At 34.4% G+C, this 21,571-nt stretch overlaps 1 protein-coding gene across 15 annotated transcripts in view; it reads left to right on the top strand.

The window, feature by feature from the left end:
- Positions 1–21,571, top strand: part of FOXP2 (forkhead box P2) — a 568,904-nt gene that overhangs the window by 429,997 nt on the left and 117,336 nt on the right. For 11 of the 15 annotated variants that reach the window (XM_073238565.1, XM_073238561.1, XM_073238563.1 and 8 more), the window contains one exon: positions 18,074–18,148. The exons of the other annotated variants lie outside the window; for them this stretch is intronic. In XM_073238565.1, the coding sequence (XP_073094666.1) occupies positions 18,074–18,148 (75 nt within the window). The remainder of the gene's footprint in view (positions 1–18,073; positions 18,149–21,571) is intronic. 15 annotated transcript variants of the gene reach the window in all.

Raw genomic sequence — 21,571 nt, 5'->3', positions numbered from 1 at the left:
GTCATGTGACCGAAGAGATACACAAAAAAAGATTCTGTGACATAAGGTACTTTAGTGACAAAATTTTTTTTTTTTTAAGGAAAATGTAGACTTGTGTATTAATATGACTGAAGGTCAGTGGGTTATGGGGTTTTAAATATTTTAATATTTTAAATTATAAGTAAAATGTTATTAAAGACTCCACATATATTCAGTACTAGGTAATGCATAATGCAAAGTAAACTGAACAGAGGTGATTCTTCCCCTCCAAGAAGTTGTAGTGAAGCTTGGCACCGCCGGTGAGTCACCCTGGTGCAACATGCAAAAGCAGGGGCACAAGCACTGCAAAGTTTAATAAGTGAAGCATATGCTTATTTTGCAAGTTGAGAAGCAAGTTTTTTCAAAAGATGAGGAAAGATAGTCACTGAAGGTAAAATTTAAATAAGATCAGAAAAGAATTTTCATTTTGCTGTTTATATTAGGTTCTGAAAAGCTCAAGAAAGTCCTAACTTTCCTTCCAACTACAATGAAGGTAAAAGTCATATCCTATGCTTTTTCTGTATTCCTGCAGTACTCTGATTTATTAGCAGCTACAGTAGAAAAGTAGACACTTTGTGGGGCATCTAGAAGTTCCAAGGAAACCTTCTTGCTCTCTTACATCTCCAGCCCCATTGACACATATGAATCCTTACTGTGTTCTAGGTTCCAGATATTTTGCCCCTGATCAGTCACTTTTATCTCCATATAAACCCCAGAAATGGTTAGTACTATTTTTGGTTAGTATAAAAACAAACTAGTGTCTGTTTTTATCTACGAGTGCAGAAAGACTCAGTGACTTTCCCAAGGACGTAGGGTTGAATGTCAATTCTGTCTAATTACAAGGGTACTTTTTCCTAGTGCCCTTTATATCTGAAATGAATGAATCATTTCCTCAGGAATTCTCAGTTTTAGGACAAGCAAGAGTATAGGAAGGGCAGAAAATTCTCATTCTGTGAAGGCTGCCTGAATGCTGGAAGGTGGGCCATTCTGGGGAGTAAGAGTGGGAGGTCTCTATGCTATATGTGACTGTGCTCAACCTAGCCAGGATTATTCTTGTGAGTGTTTATCATCACTTCATCCAGGGCACCATGAGAATAAGAATTAATCATTGGTTTGGATCTGAGATACTGTAAATGCATAATGATTTTTAATAATCTTACCTTCTCTAATAGGTCCTGCATGCTTTCTACTAATTATCCAGAATGAAATTAAAATGAACTAAGTCCATCTTCTTAAATTGTAAGATTTATGAAATTAGTGCAATTGGATTTTATCTTTCAAACAAAGGAAATAGTATAATGAACTTCTCTTTAGAGAAATACATTATAAATTTAGAAACAAAGAAAGTCAAACAACCATATTATTTTTATTCGCTGTAGTCAATTGTGAATTTTTAAGGATTTGACTACCTATTTTTTTATCCACTTTTCCTGTATGTGGTTTCTTTTACGTTTATTTCTAATATTTACTTTAATTTTATTTCTAATATGCAGTAGGCATTTTGCATATCATTAGGCCAGGAAAATCAAACCCTTATACCTTGCCAGCCCAGGCAAACATGTGGTAGACTAGATGCAAGGTACTAGGGGGGAATAGGAAATATATTATACTTTTTTCTCTCCCTTCCTCCCTTCATTCCTCCCATATTCTGGCCTTCAGACACCATTTGCAACCCCTTTGGTAAATATTAGAACATTGAAATCAATCTATGAAATACAGAGATATGTATACATATAGTAAAAAAAATACTCTTGGATATTTACTGGTTAGTAGTTCCTGAGTCTTTGAGGACTCCAGAACTTACTGAAAGAAATGTGCATTAAAATACTCAAACTTCTGATGGAACAGCAATAAATGCTAAATGCTAAAATGTATCTTGCCATCACTAAAGGATAAAAATAGCACTGATTAACAATGTCATAGCAGTACAAATTCTTTCAGGAAAACACCTGTTCTGAGACTAATTGGTAATGAAGAATATGTCTTAAGAACCAAATTAGAAATGATTATTTAAGCAGTTGATGTAGTTATGTTATTTGGCATTCCCATTCAATAATTTCCAGCACTGCTAGACTAAAGCAGAGGTTGGCTAATATATTTTCTTTTCTTCCCTCTACCTTTTCACTTGCTTTTCTAGGTACTTATTTATTAAAAAGAGAGTTCAGGAGTAACATAAAAATAAATTGAAAAGCCTAGTCTATAAAATTCATATGAAACAAATGATTATCATGCTTCTGTGGAAAAACCACAAGCTTAAAACAAAACAGCAGATTTCAAAAGTGGTTTACAATATTTCCATGTATTAGAATTTATATCTTCAGTCAATCAATCCATCAAAAAAACATGCCTAAATGCCTTCACTGTGTTAGACGCGCCACTAGACAGACACCAGGTGCCACAGGGGATTCAAAGATGTTCCTATCCTCAGGGAGTTGGCAATCTGGCTAGATAAAAATTCAGGATAATAACCATTCTTCTAAGCCATTTTAAACAAAACGTAGTGGTTTAAGGTTAAAAAAAAAAAACCTGCTTGACAGTTATGGCTCTTTAGAGCATTCTATGGAATAAATTGGGTTTTACTAAGAGTTTAGTGAATCAGCCATCATTTATAGACTGAGTAGAATAAGGCTTTCTTCATTTTTGTGCTTCCTGAGGCTTTGTTTGTGGTTCTTTAAAAGTTGTTGAGGACTAAGTTCCAGAATCACGGGAAGATACTGAAGTGTGGAAACAAGTCTAAGGCTAACAAGTAAATGATAGAGATGATTAAAGGGAAAATGGGAGAGCTGATCACAATGAGGGTGTATCCAAATTGAAAAGAAGGATAAGAGAAAAATACTTTAATAATTTCTTTACATTAAAAAGAAGTCATCATGCTGAGGATGGCAGGCAAGAGTATAAATCCTGTTTCAGTAAGAAAAATCATAGTACTCATATGCTAACTCTCCCTCTCAGAAAGGTTTTTAAGAGTTAACATGTTTTATGAAAAACAATAATGAACTGTTCTAAGTTCTCTTTTCAATTCCAAGTAGCCTTACTTTGAATGATTATTAAAGCAATATATGCCTACAAAAATAACTCAGGCAATACAGAAAAGTTTGAAGAATTGATATTCACATGAACTTCAACCTCCTAGGGATCCTGTTAACATATATATATATATATATATATATATACACACACACACACACACACACTGTGTGTTCATCTATATTTGTGTGTGCATCCATGTGGCATCATCATGCCAGTCTAGATATGAATGCAACTTTATATTTTGTGGTTATTTTTAAGCATAAGATTCATCATATACCCATTCATTGTAGTATAGCTTAGTTTAGGACCATAGAAAAGCATGGACATTTTGTAAATGACCTGTTGGTGTTTGGTTTATGCAGCATAATAAAGGTAAGAGCCCAGTCTCTGTGGTACTGGGAGAAGCTTTGGGTCCAAGGTTGGACTCTACCATTCACTAGCTGGATGACCCTGGGGAAAGCATTTGAATTGTGTAGCCTCATGTTCTCTTTCTGTCAGCTGAGAAGATTTAACTCCATCTCTTAACTCTTAAAATGTATTATCGTAATGCTTTATTTTTAGCAAAAGAATATACCTTTCAGCAGTTTACATTTACAAAAATAAGCCCTCTTTATGCATTACATGTCAAAAGTTTTTAACTTTGATAATGAGCTAGTTTTTGTCTTAATAGCAAAAAAGCAAAAAGAAAGAAGATTGTTTTTAAATTTGGAAGTTTATGACTCAGTTGTAGGGTTGAAATATTCTGATACTGAAAGAGAAAGTGAAATTTGTTGTTAGAATATTATATATTGTGCATATTCATTACATACAAATATAGTTTTCATTCCATTATGTTCACATGCCCCATGACATGCCAGCTTATCTGTTTGGAGTACTTTTCTGTGTGTTCAATTATATATGTGAGGTTTTTAATGAAAAAAATAAAATAAGGAATATTTAGAAATATAATTATATAGAGGTCACAACTGTGAAAATTGCTTTTCTCAAAATGACTATAACTTGGCTTTATTGCTTAAATTATATAGTAATAAAAATTTTCTTTATACTCGTAGAGTAACCAGTCTTGGTTCTTGGTACAAATTTTTTTGATGGCACCGAGTATGTGTACTTGAATACACATAACATCAGCGGATCCTTTGAAAGATGAAAGTAAATTTCTGCTTGCTAAATTCTTATATTTGTTAAAACACAAATGGGTCCCAGTTTAGAAAAGTTGTTCCAAAAGATGTCACAACTATCTATGTTGCAAACACATATCCAGATGACCTGCAAATTTTGATTCTTTGTTAATGCATTTGCTATTGATTTTCTGATTATATTCTTTATTGAAATGTAAATAAATTGAATTATTCTTTATAATCCTTTTCTGTGTAAAAAAAAAGGAAGGTTTTTAAAAAAGTAACTCAGAGTTAAAATCAGTATGTCAATAACAAAGGCTAAAATGGAAGGGATAACCTTATTTTACATTATGCTTATCCCACTAATTAATATTAGCCATATAAATAATATGGCTTCTACAAAACTTTACCATTTTTTTTTAAAGTCAGGAACATTTTTTAAATATCCTCAAAAAATAACATGTGTTACTGTTTGGAACTCACACATATGCACTGAAATTAGTGTGATGTGATTTGTCCTGCAGCTGCTTCAAATTAAGAACAGGTGTGGAAGACAGATTATGCAAATACTTATATTAATGTAATTGTCAAATTGGTGTGTTTACCATTGTGCTTTTAAAGAGTAGACTGTACTCCTATTTTAAATGTAAATTAGCTTCATTCTTGAGAGCAGCTATTGGGTAATGAAACTTGGTACTGGCTTAGAAATGAATAATTTCTAATAGGCAGAAACACAATTCAAAATTTGACATTTTCTTTTCCAGTAAACTCTTTCATACATACAAAATGGCAATTCTCTATTATTTTTGGTACATATATAGTTATGGTGGCTTGGTGAAAATTTGAGTTGATTCTGGCACTGAGCTACTATTTTCTTTTGTTTTTATTGTGATGTGTAGTGATTATTTTGATAGCTTTATCTCTTTATATCTTTTCTAATTCAGAACTCATTTCAGCTTTCCATCTTTATGGATCTAAACTCTCAAGAAATATGTTATTTGGAGAAATTGCATTAAATTTATATAATAATCTTACCTTGTGGAATATAGTTACCTTCAGTTGTGTTTTAATATTTTAAATGTTTCAACTCTAGTTTTAGTGTTTTGAGCCATATTTTGTGAATCTAGAGGAGATTTTTCCACTGGTTCACTCTGTGTGGGGATTTTGTACTTGCCAATGTCATGATACAGACACCCCTACCCCAAAAAAGAGCTTTATTTTGTCCCTACATGGTCACCTAGGCCCTTTGTGAAAAGTGTGTGGGTCATTATATCTAAATGGGTGATCAGGCCAGTGAAAAAGAAGGCTGAGAGGCAACCAGAGGTGTTAGAGAAGTTATATTTCTCATCTTCCCCTTCTTTTTTAATGCCTCTTTTTCTCTAACAAAAGAAACATCTTGAAGTGTTTATGATTTTATTTCACTTGGCCAGCATATATTCAGTGCTTACTGTCTGTATCTGATAACATGTTTATTTATGTTTTCTCATTTCTTAGAATAGGAAAGGTTTAGAAAGGTTAAATTACATTATCTAAGGTCGTGTAGCTGGTAGTTTGAGCTGGGATGTAAATTCGAGTCAGTCTGATTCCAATTCCTGTGCCTTTTACCCTGCCATTAATCGCTGATGGCATACAGCCCCTTAATTGCTATTCAGAAATCCTCAAACTTTTCATTTTTTGAAGACAAGATCAAAATAAGGGAGATGGCAAGGTATTAAATGTAAATACTGACTTTTCTAGAATGTCTTCATTGTATTGGAATCCAGATTGATTTATGGTAGAGATAAAGCTGTGGTTCTCAAAGGAAGGGATTGGGGGAATGCTTGGCCTCTGCCATGAGGGGGTCTCCATCTACCACTACCACTGGGAGGTTCTAGTGAAGTGACTCTGACTTCCTTTATTCCTTTCTCTCCTTCACCACATTATCCCCACTTATTGGAAAGCACTATTGAGAAGGCAGTAGGACTTGGTAATGAAGTTAGATGTTTACCCAACAATGTGTGGAATAATCTTTTGATATGAAAAAAAAAGTGAGGGACTTCCCTTGGAGGTTTTCTTAGTATTTAAGAGTTTTCATGTCAAATGGTAAGAGATTTTCTCTTGGGAAAGAGTGCTGTTTTTTAATAATTGATGCTCTTCATTCAGGTTTCTTGTCTACCTCACATCACAGTCAGAAGGGGGAAGAGGTTGATAGGGAGCAAATCATAATCAGAGATGCCAACAAGATAAGCTTCTGTGTTTGTGGCTTGCAGTCCCTGTTCTTCATTAAAGAGTCTATCATTTATCATTATTGGCAAGAAAAGGAGCTGCCACTGAGACCAACAGCGGATAAAAAGTAGCTGATCCAAGGGCTGCTGCTTCCCCTGCAGGGATCAGCAAAGAAACTGCCACATCCTTCAGCTCCCTCATGAATTCCTAGGGGTGACCATGGTCTGAGCTGCTCCCCCCTAAGGAGTAAAGCACATAGTAGAAGATGTGCTGCTACTTGTTGAATTTGGACAAATGAAAGTGCGGTAGAGTGTTTTGTTTTGATACAGAATATATATAGTAGTGGCTCTACATGTTTCATTCATTGAATCAAGCCCTAATCCAAAAAGTTCACTGAAAGGTAGTTTAAGATCTAACCCAATCCACAAACTCCGAGACATCTAAGGTTATTACGTCTCTGAAGGCACAATACCCTAATAAGCAAAGCCATAGATGCTTCCTTCTGGTCCTACTACTGAATGCTTTTGATATTTCTGATAGAGTTGGTGACACACATTTCAGAAGTACTTTGAATAAAAGTTTCTTACTTCAGGCTTGAAGGTTAAAAGTATATCACTACAAGACCATCAGTTAAAGTGAGATTTCTCCTAAAAAGTTAATAACTTTGTAGATACTTTTTTTATTGATTTTTGAATTTTAAAAAGCCTAAAACAAGTTAAAAGCCACATACATCATCTATCACTATCTGTTTTATTCTACATATTACATTATTATTTTAACTTGTTTTGTAGAATTTTTTCCAACTACTGAAATTCGTATATAAAATGCAATTTTTACATTAAGCAAGAAAGGCTTTTGCTGTAAAAAAAATATTAAATTTCTACTGTAAATCCTTGACTCTAACCCTATATTCATGCATTCTTGGACAATGCATCAAGGTGAAAAATCTAAGGTTTATTCTGTGCCCAGTGTCTTGATTTGAAATATTCAGAATATAGATTTCACAGAAATTGGAAGCTGGTTTAATACATTGTGCCAGCCATCCTGAAAGCCATTTCAATAGACTCTGTACCCTGGCATTTGTTTTAGAAATAATTGCATGCAAATGTAGTTGAACATCTGTACTATGTCTCTTAATCCTAACCAGGCATTTTCCATTAGATGTAGTCTGAAAATCACATTAAGAAAAATATATCATCTGTGAAATTATATTCTTAATGCCCCAAAAAGCAAAGAAGGGACAATATCCAGTGAAATCTAATCTGAAGCATTCCTTCTTCTTCTGAACCCCAAATTTTAAAATGTTTATTTCTTTTCCTTTAGTGCTGCTTTATAAAATTGAACTGAAATCTTGTTTTCCTTTTTTTTTTTTCAATTCATTTTACCACAAAACTTTCTTCAAGATGAAAATATACTGCTATGTCATATTAAGTTATTTTCTTAACTTTCCCTTGGTAATACAAAATTTAACTTGTTTTTGTACCTTTATAGCAATACAATTCAGATATGTTAAATTTTAGTACACATATTCTTGCAAGCAGAGCTTTTGTATTTTGATACGGAACTGGCCTTAAATATACTATAATTTACTAGTGTACTTTGGAATCAGGGAAAGAATATCAAGGAATAAAACATATGCAGGGTCTTAGGAAAGCAACTGATTAAAAGGAAGAGGAAGGGGAGTTCCTAGAATCAAAAGTTATTCTTGCCATTATAAAGATTTAAAGGAATGTCTTGTTCCATTCTGCATTGGTCACAGTTACTCCTTTAGGATTATAGTAATATGACTCTAAATACCTCAGAAATGATTTTAAGTATTTGACTCTTCATTTAATCCTCCAAGAGAAAAGGCAAGTGGTGCACACATTTAATGATGAAAAATTTGAAGCACACAACGGCTGTTTTGTTTTAAAGAAGGCTACAGGAGCTGTGGCTTCTGCTTCTCTTCCCGTCCTTGCCCCTGCCACACCCTCTGCCCTAGTACACTTTTCTCTGGCCTTGCTGGGCTGTGTTCCTCTGAATGCAGCAAGGGCTCACCTACTTTCAAGCCTTCCACATAGGCTGCTCCTTTGGTGTTGACTGCTCCCCACCTCCACCCACCTCACACCCATTTTGTGTACTGGTCTCCGCTCATCATCACCTAGTCTCAAATCCTTTTCTGTCCCCATCTGCCATATAAGTACCCCTCCTCTAGGCTCCAGTACCTACATCTGTCATGCATTTATTATGTTACTCAGCACTGGTAGTTTGTCCTCCCAATTTTTCTGTAAACTCTTTGGGTTAAGGACTCCAATTTAACTTTGTATACCAATTCTTAACTTAGCAAGTGGTGTTCTGTCGTACTCTGAAGAAGTGAGAGGGTGTGTTCAGATGTTGAAACTGATGATGCTCCCCACACCAAGAGAATTTGAGAGAAATTGTATTACTGTCACGAGAGACTGCTGAGGAAAGCTGGTGGGGCACAAGCAGGTCCAGGCTGCCTTGGGAAAGGAGAGGCAGTGGGTTGGGTCCTTAGAGTTGCTGTGGGGTGGGCTGGGGAAAATCTCCCTTGAGCAAGTGGTTTAAATTTCCCTCCAGGAGTAAAGGAAGAGGTGCATGCAGAAGCTTTCTGTTCAGCTGTGGGCCCACATGAGAAAGGGAGGCTTAAAAGGAAGTAAGTCAAAATAAAAAATGGAATCAGACTATTGTAAGTGATGTAAAATAGGTACTCATTAAATCTTTGGTGAATAAAATTGTGAACAAACCACAGAGTCAGTCATTAGCTTCCATATCATCAACAAAAGTATTTTTAGGCACCTACATGTCCTTTGCTGGTGTACAGGACGGACCACTGCTCTGTGCTTTCTTATTTTCATTAAGAAAGTTGTTTTACCATGGTGTTTTTCTTACCTTAGACTACCTTACCTATATTCCTCAAGGTAACAGGAGACATCTGTATTTTCTTTTGACTACTGAGTAAAAAAGAAGAGCAGAAATCTATGGACCATTATTCTTAAGTGTGCATAAACTACTTCTGCCTAGCCCTAACATACACAGGGGGAAAAATTGTACACATAGAATCTGTCCATTTTATCTGTTTATTATGTACTTATATTATTATATACTTAAAATTTTGTCTTCCACTCTCCAAATGTTCATGAGAAACACAGCTGTTTTTTTTATAAGAGCTTGAAATATTCTTTTGAACAAAGCAAACAAGCATATACAGGTAAGCAGAAATACAGAAGTCTACCAGTACTCTGCAGGAGTCTCATACCAGAAGTGTCTGTTGACTGCTGCCTTCATTCCCTCTTAAAATATAATTGACTCCATCACTTGTAGAAGCACTATAAGCATCTTTTGTTTTTCAGTGACCTTAGGCACATGAAAGATACTTGATTAACATTCCTGGAGATTTGAGTTGTCTGTATAGCTAGTGAACAGGTATAGGGCTTATCCTTCTTACAGACAGCAGCCAAGTCATCTGCCACATTCTTGATCTCAGCCTCACCAGTGCAGACATCCGGACTCTTGGGTTAGCGGTGTCCATATTTTTTCTGTTCTTGGCTCTTCTGCTGAGATTTCTAACAAGGGTGCCAATTAGTGCCAGTTATGATGGCAACTTTCTGAAGTACATAAGGGGTCTGACTAACAACAGAGTGAAAAATCTGACTTTGATACTGTTGTAATCTTTGTTAATTCTTCATAGTTTTTAACCATGAAATGGGGACTGAATCTTGTGAATGTCAGTGAATTTGGTTGATTAATAGTAAATACTTAAAAAATCTCAAATCCTCTCAATATATATGGTTATCTGGATTGAGACAGTGGCCATAATGAACTTTCTTTGTTAATGTTTACCTAACATTTCTTAAAAGAAAAAGAAAAATTTCTTTGAAAATTCACATCTATTAAACAAGGAAATGTGAATGAGTATACAATCTTAAATTATGATAAAAACTAAAGATGCTAATGCTTATCAATAATCAGTACATTAATAAATTGTACCTGTGTTAATATTTTTTAGACTGTTTTATTTTGCCATTTTTGCATAGTAATAAATTGTGCTTTGTAGAAATGTAATGTCTCATCATACAAGCTGATGTTTCAGAGAGAGGAAAAGATGTATTTATAAAGCAAAAATGTCAACAGCACCTTCTAATTACTTCACTTAACTGTGCAAACGGTAAAAAACAAAGCCAAGACCATGATTTTCAGCCTTTGTAGTCTGCTCCCTAAGAATGGATTGTAACCTAAAATTTGCTCCAAAACTTATTTTAAAAGCCATCAGAATTTAATCCTAATTTTCGCAGCATGACCACTAACTGCAATATTTTAAAGTAGTCTTGTTAGTTTATATCTTTTGGTTTCAACTTCCAGAAATCTACCTAACACTTAAAAAGTGGAATCTATTCAAAGGATATAGAGTTGGTCACAGAGTATAAAGAAACGCTGAACAAAAATTTGGTTTCAGAAAGGGCAAGAGGCAGAGCAGGGTCTAATAGACAAACTCACTGGGTCACAGCATGGCATGGGATGGATTCCTACTGTTTATTTTACAGAAGTTCCATACCTCAAGAATCAGTTCCTGGGAGAGGGACTCTGATTGGCCTACTTGTGTCACCCTTGAGCCAGTCCCATCAATTTGCATATGATGATTGGAGCTAGGGTACAGGATCCGGGCAGTTCCCAGAGGAAAACACTGGTGCTGTTACCAAAAAGTAGAATAGATACTGGGTAGGCAAAATCAACAGATTCTGTCTTTGAAAAACACAAGACAATTGAGAACTACAGGGATATAGCACCAACTAATGCATTTGTATATGAACTAATTTAAAGAATTATACCTCAATCTGTGCAATATATGTTTTTAAAGATTATATAAAAATAAAATTTATTTAAAATAAGTTTGCTTTCTGTTTAAATAAATACAATCTTTAACTACATTTTTAATTTGAATAATTATTCTGTTAAGAAAATGATGGCCCCTAATTTAACTTTGTAAATTTGGATTTTCATATTAACCTTGTTATCCAGCAGTGGCATCAGTTTGGCACATGTTTACCAAGAAAAGAAAATATTTACTATTTTTAAACTTTCATGCTGATCCATGAAGAAAACCTGCATAAAATTATAACTTTCACTTATCAATATTTTCAACAATATTCTCCATATCCTCGGACTAATTTTTTTAAACCAATTTGAATTGGCAGACCTGAGGAATCCCCATTCTGATCATAAGCACAATTCTCCTTTGTTATTTCCCCACACTACCACCACCTCTACCCACCTACTCTTCTTCCTGATGCAGCTGTGTAGTTTGGTTTCTATCCCTGCTATTCTTCTGAAATTATTCTACTGAATATCACTGACAACCACAGAAAGTCATATTCAAGTCTTCTCCTGCTGGACCCTGTCAAAACATTTGAGGCTTTTGACACCACTTCTCTGACCGTTCCTTCTCTGTCTTTTGATGGCTTTCCTTATCTCTATTCATAACTTGCTCTGTTATCAGCGGTGCTAAACTCTGGTTGCACATTATCGTTACCTGGGGAGCTTACTTTTTAAAAATGCTGAGCTCCACCCCAGCCTAATCAAATCAGAAGCTCAGGGAGGTGGAATCCACATCAGTAGTTTGTCAGAGCTCTCCAGGTGACGCTAACAAACAGCAGAGATTGTGAGCCGCTCATTTGTTTTGATCTCAGTGACAGAACTTACCCAACCTGTGCACTTACCACCACGTAATTTGGTACTCCTGGGTCTCTATATATCTTGCCTTGTCTCCTGAACTTAATGCTTAGATACTCAAAGGTCTGGTAGAAACCTCTACCTGGATGTCCTGCAGTCACCTCTAATTTAGAATTTCCAGATGAAGCAAATTCTTTTCCATTCCTTAAAATTTTTTCATCATGTGCTCTTGCTTTTGCTGTCCCTGTCTACTCCCAGTGTCCCTTATCCTCCACTCACTCACTCAGGCACAGGTAGTCTGCCAGTCCTCTGAAGTTAGTCTCTCCTCAAACTGAGTATCCTTTTCTTACTCTCACTGCTACTTCTCTGGCCCATGTCCTAATTAACTGCTAAACCTTTGAGCATCTGAGGCTGCCAGCCATCAGTTTTTCAAAATTCCATTCTAAACCTACACCTTCATACTTTTATCTCATCTCCTTAAAAAAAAATGTGCTACTCCCCTTTATCATAGGCCTTAATATATAAGCAGAAATGTTTCCATTGTTGCAACCCTATGAGCCTTATCTCTTATTAGTCCTGCTCTGCCAAAATTATCACATATCTGAGGCACAGTCCTAAGTCCTTTGGATTCTCTCTTTATTCCTTCTTGCTTCTGTTTTTTCAAGTCATAAATTCCTACTCATTCTTTGGGAGTCAGCTAGAAAACACCTATTTTCAATACAACCAAATTGTAGTTTTTACTTCTTCATAATATACCTCTCTCTAATGCAGGGACTCTTAGCCTAGAATTTGTGGATAATATTCAGGAGGTTTATGAATATGAATGTAGGGAAAGATACTCTCATTTTCACATCTAATTTTAGCATTTTCATATATTATGAATGTAGGTAAAAAAAACCACAGTAGTATTACAGTATGTGTAATGTTATCATTAAAAATTATAGATATTTTCATATGCCATTATAGTAGGCAAAAATCTCTAGGAATAAATGCAGCTTTTTAAATATTTTGAAAACTATATTTCAGTATAACCACTATTTTTTTCCTAATCTCTTACATTATGTTTTATGCAATTAAATTTTTTCTATGTAGGCTTTTATAGATTTTACCAGATTGCCAAAAGAGGTCAGTGCACAAAAAAAGCTAAGAGCCCCTGTAAATGGTACTTAGTTTGTTTTATCTGAGTTTATAAGGCTGTTTTTCTCACTCTGGAGGCAGGAACAATTTTCGTTCATTGTATATCCAAATGGCTACTACAGTTTATAGTACATAGTAGGTACTGAAAAAGCATCGACTGACTGAAAAATAGAAGAATGAAACACTGTCATACAAACATCCTGAACATGGAAGATGACGTTTCTAAAAGCATGATCATAGAAGCTATAAATCACAATCACCAAAATGCTTTGTTAAAATGCATATTCCCAGGCCCTATACCAGATCTGTTGAATCTGAATCTCTAGAAATAGAGTCTTCAATCTACAATTATAACAGCTTACCTAGGAGAGATTCTTTTACACACTAAAGTTTAAGAACCTGTACAGTATGATATATGATGCCCAGCAGGCTTAACAAATATCTTTTGTAAATAATTTCAGCTCCCTGGGTTTCTTCTCTGCAAAGTGATTCCTTAACGGCTGTACCATGTTCTCCATATCATACAGGTTTTGCAGTCTGTGCCACAAAAGTAAGTAAAGCAGGGCTAAGTGCTTCTTGAGAATGAAGAATGGAAAGTCCTAAGGCAGTGCTGATACTGATTTGGACCTCTGGTATATATGGTCCCTGCTTCTCACTGACTGATTCCAGACAATCCACCACTACTCTGATCCCCTGGTCTCGTGAGATGTTCCTGTTTTCCAGGGATCAGTTCTCTTTTCTTCACCTGCTCTGTCAGAGGTAACCAGCAGCTTTTAATCTGGTTTTCAGAGATGGCCTAGGGAAGTATAAAATAGCTTGAATTGCTGAAACAACACATATCTTTGTACAACTCTGGCCACACTATCCCTGGGACAGTTTGCATCACACATGATGAATGGCCTGAAAACAACCAATTGAATCACCAAACTGAACAGGTGGAGCAGGGAAAGGCTAGTCAACCACGTAACTTTGTGCTTGCTTGATGTCGTGTCAAGCGTGTCCATACTTCTTGACTGACTGAACACTTGTTAAAAATTAACCTTTAAAATATGCCACAGTTCCATTCAGATAACGTTTTACACCAAATATTGTAATTTGTTAATGTTTTAAATATTTTAAACAAAAAAATTGAGCACACTTTCAGACAACCTCAAGAAATAAATAATCATTTAAAACATTTTCATTTGTTGTTGCATTAATCAATGTATACTTCAACAACTTTGCAAAAATTTTATTCTGTCTTAAAAGTCACTTCACCTTGTCACTGAATGCACCCACACTCATGAACTTTTTGCTTTGCTGTACCAGTTTCCTGAAGAGAAAAATTTTATTCATGTGAAAGAGGCTTTGATTTATATCATGGAGTCGAATGATAGAGTAAAAACTATTTGTATGCAGATACAATGTCTTGGGAATTAGTGCATCCTTTATAGTGTGTGTTTTGTGCATAGAAGACTTTAATAACTTTTTATTTGAAAAAAAAGAATTTTGTTTTGAATCAGTAGCAAAAGCTAATAAATATTAAGTACATAACCAATAAGCATTAGGTATAAGAGTACCAACACTGTTCTAAGTACCTTACAAATCAAAGTATTTAATAACCCTGTGATGGTGTTACTTGTTAGCCTCTTTCTAGACAAAGAGGTCAAGAGGGACTAAAGCAACTTGCTCAAGGTCACACTACTAGTAAGTGTTGAGGCAGGATCTGAACCCCAGCAGACCGTCTCCAATGCCAGTGTTTTTTTTTTTCAACACCAAATGACTTTTCCTTTATTGTGCTAACAGAAAATTACAATAATCTGTATTTAAGTGAAGAACAGATTCCTTCTGAAGTTAATATTGAAAGTCTATTGCAGTACATTGTCCTGGGCTTTTCACTGTTAAAAGGTTCCTTTTACAGAAAAGGAGAGCCATTTCTAAATGACCATCTGATTTCATTCACCTTGCTACCCCTTTACAGACCTGCAGCTTCGCGGATCTGTCAAAGCATGGTTGGTCAAAGGCTTTCATTTTTAACACTTCTCGCCAACATTCTGTCTCTTTCTGTTGTAGAAAGCTCTAGGACAGCCAGAAGAAAATGCTGGGTGGGTTTTTCAAAGCAGTTTCTTCACCCAAGCCCTTTGGCAAGACATGATAACAGGCTAGTAGTAGTGCAAAGTTTATTCTCACATACTTCTAACTTCAGGAGTTATTAGTTGGGAGTTACTTAAAAGTCTCTGCCTTTCAAATGGTTTTGCTTTTTTTCCCAATTTATTATTCTTCAATATAGTTTAGATTGTGGACTTTCTCTTTTAACAAACTTTGCTTTATAACTCTATTGCTTGCTCAGTTCTTTCAAATGTTTAAACTATATGTTCTATAATTTTGTATGCAAGGGACAGGACAGAAAGATGTCTCTGTTAGCGTACAGTGTGGGGTAGTTCCTATCTCTTGTCCCTAAGGATAGATGAATAACAGTATCATTTTAATGTGCTTTATTTCAATCTGTGGTAACAGGCATGACTTGACCTTGTCAGACAATGAGTGTTTTGGTTAATTGAAGTTTCTGGTTAATGAAAATATGTTGTCATGGATTTTGCAGAATCAAAAAATAATGAAAATTACTTTGCTCCAATGTTTTTTTGATGATTCAGGAGGCCCTTCAGAATCTTAGTTTATGTCAAAGTTATTTCAGTGTTTATAGTTAAAATCTTATTTGGGAAACGTTTGAGAAACAATTAGAGAAGGTATATTTGGATTATACTTAGAACTACTGAAATTACGTTTCTGAGTCATTTGAGCAAAGAATGTAGAACATTCTTGTTTACCATGAAGGTTCAGGCTACTTTCTTTCCCAAAGCTCTAATCTGTAGAAGATAGGTAGTGAAAATCTTATTATGAAATCCTTCTTTTGACACCTGTATCCCTTAAAAGGTCATTACACCATTTTATTCCATAGCAGCTTTTGTGTATTTTTATCACTGTACTAGTACTTTGTGTGGACATTTCCTGTTTGTGTATCCTCAATTTCTGAGACTTCCTCCTCTCTGCATCCTCCCTTTGGGTTCTGTGATTGGAATGACAAGTCCTCAGCATCCCAGCATGTTTTGTCTATGTTAGAGACACAAATTACAATATTTTACTTACTTTGGGTGCTCCTGAAAGAATTTAAGGAGCTGTTGCTTATTTATGGATTATAGTTTTCAATATTAAATATGGATATTGTCTTGGCACCTTTGGAGTTCTTGTGATGCTCACTTATTTTTGGTTTTACATAGATGACTGTCAATCTGAGGATTTCTGTTAGTCTGATTCATTGCTATGGTATGGAGTAGCATTTCATTTTTTTTTAGGATGCTTATGACCTTGTTAAATAGCAGTCCAAAAATCATATGGCTTGTTTTGATTTTAACCAAAGTTACAGCTGCCTAGCTGTAAAGCAGTCAGTTTCTCTTATTATGACTAGTTCTTCAACTTGTACTGTTTTAAATTGCCTGCAATTAGCATATTTCAACCTTATTTTTAGGTTTAAATTGCAGTGTGAGAGTGTACTCTCCTCTTAGCTAATTAGTGCTATCAAGGAACAGTAGGTTACCTCATTAGTACCATGTGCATTTAATTAAAGAAGAGAAAATTGGAGTTAACCTCATAGTTAATATTTTCACAGAGTGCTACAATGCCAACACCTTCAATTGGAGTCACACCCCTGTGTATCTAATTATGCACTCGTGCCAAATAAGGTTAGCAAGTGTACTACAAGGCTGTTGACAAAATAATTCAGATGAAAATGTGTTTGTTGGATTCTGACAGTAAAAAAAATAACTTGAACATCTTTTTCCTAGTCCTCATCTGCCAGTGTCAGGTATCATACTTCTTCACAGGAAACTGAAGGAAAGGAATATTTTGGAAGCAGTTTTTCCTGTTTGAATTAATGTTGCTCTTATCTTGAAGAAAATGGCATATAGTCATGTGAAGCATATACAATCCATTTCTTAAACAGAGCCCCTGAACTTCAGAGATGTATTTGAAAAGAATTATTTATAAGATGTAATATTTACATGCATCAAACTACTACAAATACTCCCTGACACCCCTACCGCATCTCTCCTTGCTATTTTTCTTTTCTGATATAACTTCCCTTGTGTATTTTATGAATGGGGATCATCCTTTCATATCATACATGAAGTCTGAGGATGTATTGTCACATGGTCTATTCAAATGCAGGTAATCCTTTTGCCCTTCAGACAAAATCTTTGAAATGTCTGATGCTACTTAGGTAAAAAAATGACATCCCATGTCATTTATCAATAAATAATCACTTTGCTTTTACAGATAAAAAATGCAAACTATATACTTGAGTGTATAGAGTAGTTTACAGTGTAAATAGTGCAATTCAACAGGTTTTAACAGAGATTATGGAGTTTGGCTCCTTAGTCTTAAATATATACTTAATGGAAGTATTTGTGTTATGGCCAAGGCATGGTTATAACTGACTACAAGTCATAATTAACTTTTTCAAAAAGAGAAAGTGATAAAGTTGTAAGGACAAATACAAATCCCATACTCTAAAATCACATGACCATTTAAATCTATAGGATTATTCATTAACATTGGCCATAATTTTAGCTTAGAAATGGGAAGTGAGATTCCTTAAGTCAAGGTCACAGTAGGTAATCAATGAAGTTTTTGGTTAGTGGTTAATTCATTGTGTTCAAAACTTCAACTTCACATCTGTCAAATTACTCCTGTTTTAAAAATCTATTCTATTATTAACTATGAAACAAAGATGGAGTAGTCAGTGTTAACATACAAAGATAATACAAAAAATATTTTTAAATGATATAATGTACATTATTAACATAAACCTTCAGATTGGACAAAAAAAAAAGCCAACTCCTGATTTTCTTTGTTTAATCTAGGAATTGCTTCCAGAAACAAAATTATGTGTCTGTGGCCACTCTTCTGGTGATGGGCATCCTCACAACACATTTGCAGTAAGTTTCACTGGGCAACTAGAAATTTGCCTACTATGCACAAGGCCATAGACTCAATCCTATTAAGTAGATGATCTGTGATTTTCTACTAGCCATTCCTTTCCATTGACCCAGATAATCAAAAAGATGACTAATGTTAAGATCCAAATGTAATTAGTTGGTTTTCTGTTACTTCTTGTATTGTCATTTCAGTTATGTTTCATCAGATATACAGTTCACAGTTTCTGTGAATTGATGACATTAGAGTTTACCTTAAATATCTAAAGGCTACATTTTTTTGGACTTTTAGGAATATTTGATGAGATAGTTTTGATATGCAAAAAATAAATGGATAGAGATTATGGATAGATACAGTATACATATTTTAGGGAAAAGTTGCTATTTCATGTCTTCAAGTTACCATATAAATACGTCAAGGCCTTTTTTATATATTCTGTCACTAGAGTGCAATTTGTCTCTTTAGACTATAATATTCAATCAACATTGCTTTCATGACCCATTTCACATACCAGTTAGTCTTAGAAATGAATAGCAATCCTGAAGTGACCATTGAAGAATTTTTAAATAAAGCAAGTTCACATTTCTATGTAAAGTGGATACTACTGCTAATCTTAAGGAATCTCTTAATATGTCACAAATTCTCATATGTAGAATTTTTGCTTGTATCCTTAAGAATTGATGTACTTATTTTGTTTCCTTGGACTAGGGTATTCCAAAATTGACTCACCACAAAATTTATTTTTTTACTACTATATACATATTTCCTAGTTTATAATTGATAGAACACAACACCATTAAGACTCTACAAAAAAGTAATCAATGTCTTCTGAATGAAAAAGAAATATCTAATTTCATGTATTGATTTAATATATGAAAATATGAATGAAGAAGAAATATCTAATTTCATATATTGATTTTTCTTCATAAAAATAGTGTCAAATTAATCTGGAATGATATTCTTCATGGAAAATACATAAGCATGAAACATTTTTTAAATGATAGGTGCCAGACAAAAATAGAAATGGAAACAACAATAATGTACTATTTTATAGAAATAAAGAATGCAGAGGGTTGGTAATAAATTTTGTACATAAATACAGGTTCCATAATTATCTGAAATGAACAAGTTGGAAGTTTCATTAATTTGAATCCTAAAGTGTTTACCTCTCTTGAGCTTTCTTTGCAATAGTAATATTTGAAAAAACAACAAAAATTAAAAAGTAATGGTAAGTTTTGCTGAAATGATTTACATTTATGTGAAAGACTAAAATAATTCTATATACTCTGTATATTTTGAAGGTAGATACATTTACGTTAACCTTCAAAGATAACTATATACTTAGAAGATTCATCCAAAAAATATGTTTTTTCTTAGAAAAATAGTGTATTAAAAATGGAAAAGGCTGTATTCCTAATTGGTAGCACTTTTCCAAAAATAATCCCAATGGAAAAATTATTTTCATTATTAGAATGAAGAGTAAACTGGTTTAACTACTAATAGTGTTTGTTCTTTACCTTAAATTACTGCTGCCATTAAAATAAATCATATTCTCTTCTATTGTAAAAATAAGTCTACAGCATCAGATCTTACATTTTCACTGATGTAACTTCAGAGCGAAAAAGAACCAGAGGACTCATCAGCAGCCATTTTAATTTCTCTTGCCATCACCAGTGCTTTCCAAAGATATCCCAACCTGTTCATGGCTGCCTTGAGTGCTGTGTTGAATGGAAGCCTGAGGTTGTTCTTTGGGCCTGAGCCTGCCATTAGGCTCTCAGACTAGAAAGAGTACAGGATGAATCAGTGAGGTCTGCTGTGGAGGTGCACAGAGCAAGTGTTTGCTGTCCCTGCCGTGCACCAAACTTAATGCCGCCAATTAGCCACTCAGTAACTTAGCAAATGATGCTCCTTTGCTTCACAACAGAAGGGAAACATTGAACATTATTGTTGGTGCTTATTTTCCTTTAGTGACTACATTAGATATAAACTTCCTGCAAGGTAAACTGATGACATAATGTGATTTAAAATGAAGATGAAACTAAAACAAATATTATTATCTATTATTCATTGTTGACAATTTCATCTCAGTGGGCATAGCTGTCTCTTAGTATTTATTAAATTTTATAAGTATCAATATGCCAGGGTGGTATTCAACCGATTTCTGGACGACCATGAGATTACTGGTCAGTTAAAAAGCAGAAAGGTGTAGAAAGTAATGAAAGGGGCATCTAAAGCCAGCGAGGTTCCTTTATAATCTAAATAACTGACATTTGTAATAAATTGTGGATTATTGTAGTCTCATATTTTTAAGAGATCTTACATAATGCCCTATCAATGGATGGGTTTAATACCACACACATTACTTCCATGGTTGATCAGCCTTCGCACAAAAATAAGGCCAAAATTTTCCATGTGTTCTAAATTAGTAGATTACATTAATTTTACTCCCTCCTTCATTTAAAAAATAAAAATCTTCTAAGTTTATTAACAAGCCCAAAGTAAAGTGCCATAAATTTCCTGGGGGAGAAAAAAAGCATTTATAATTACAAAAAGTAGGTTAAAGCTCAATTACCTTAAATAAATAAATAATGTTACATGTTTAATATTAAACAGATGTCAAAGCTCTCCCTCATAATATCCTCTTCCAGGTCATTCTATCAAGTTCTTAACAAAAATGGAATAAGAATATATTTCAGAGGAGTATTTTCAGTGTCTTGGTACACAAGTAGACATCAGACATTAGGCGTCATCTAAGTAGGTGCCTCCTTACTATGTTGTTGAACAGTATTGATGCTGCTATGTGCCCACTAATAGATTGTATTTATTGTTTGTCTACTAATTCATCGCAATACTGAGTAATTGTTCTTATTTATATCATCTTTACCTGAAAATTGTCATCTTTAATTCTATCTACCAGTTGTATTTAAAAGGAATGTTTGGTTTCCATGGGTTACGAAGTTTAATATTCTACTAGTAGTATTATTATAACTGAATTTTATAGGAGAAAGCATTAAGTTTGGCTTTAAAGAACAAGAGTGTCACAGTAAGAGAGCTTCATTGTGAGAGGTTACTTTTTAATACTTGCATTTCCCACTCAGTTTTTTCAAATCATGTATATTTAACTCTAATTTGGAAAATCTTCACTTCTTTCAAACTTTAGTAATAACACAGGTGCCTTTCTTTTTGCCTCATATATCAAATAGCTTTACAATGGCTTTGTCAAGACCCTAAATTTCACATTCTTTGGTTTCCCTACTACACAATTGTAACCTAAGTTCACTCCTCAATAACTAGACCTTGTTGACACCTCATCTGCCTGAATGGCTTCATTAACACCTACCTGCAGATTATCTTATTGTTAGTCTTGCCTCCAGGTTTTTACACCTAAGTGAATACTATTTTACATAGGACTCTGCCTATTAGCT

This window comes from Manis javanica, chromosome 6, assembly GCF_040802235.1.
Source record: "Manis javanica isolate MJ-LG chromosome 6, MJ_LKY, whole genome shotgun sequence".
Classification (NCBI taxonomy): Eukaryota; Metazoa; Chordata; class Mammalia; order Pholidota; family Manidae; genus Manis; species Manis javanica.
Note: the sequence above shows the minus strand (reverse complement) of the source record. Positions and strands in the feature narration are given on the sequence as shown.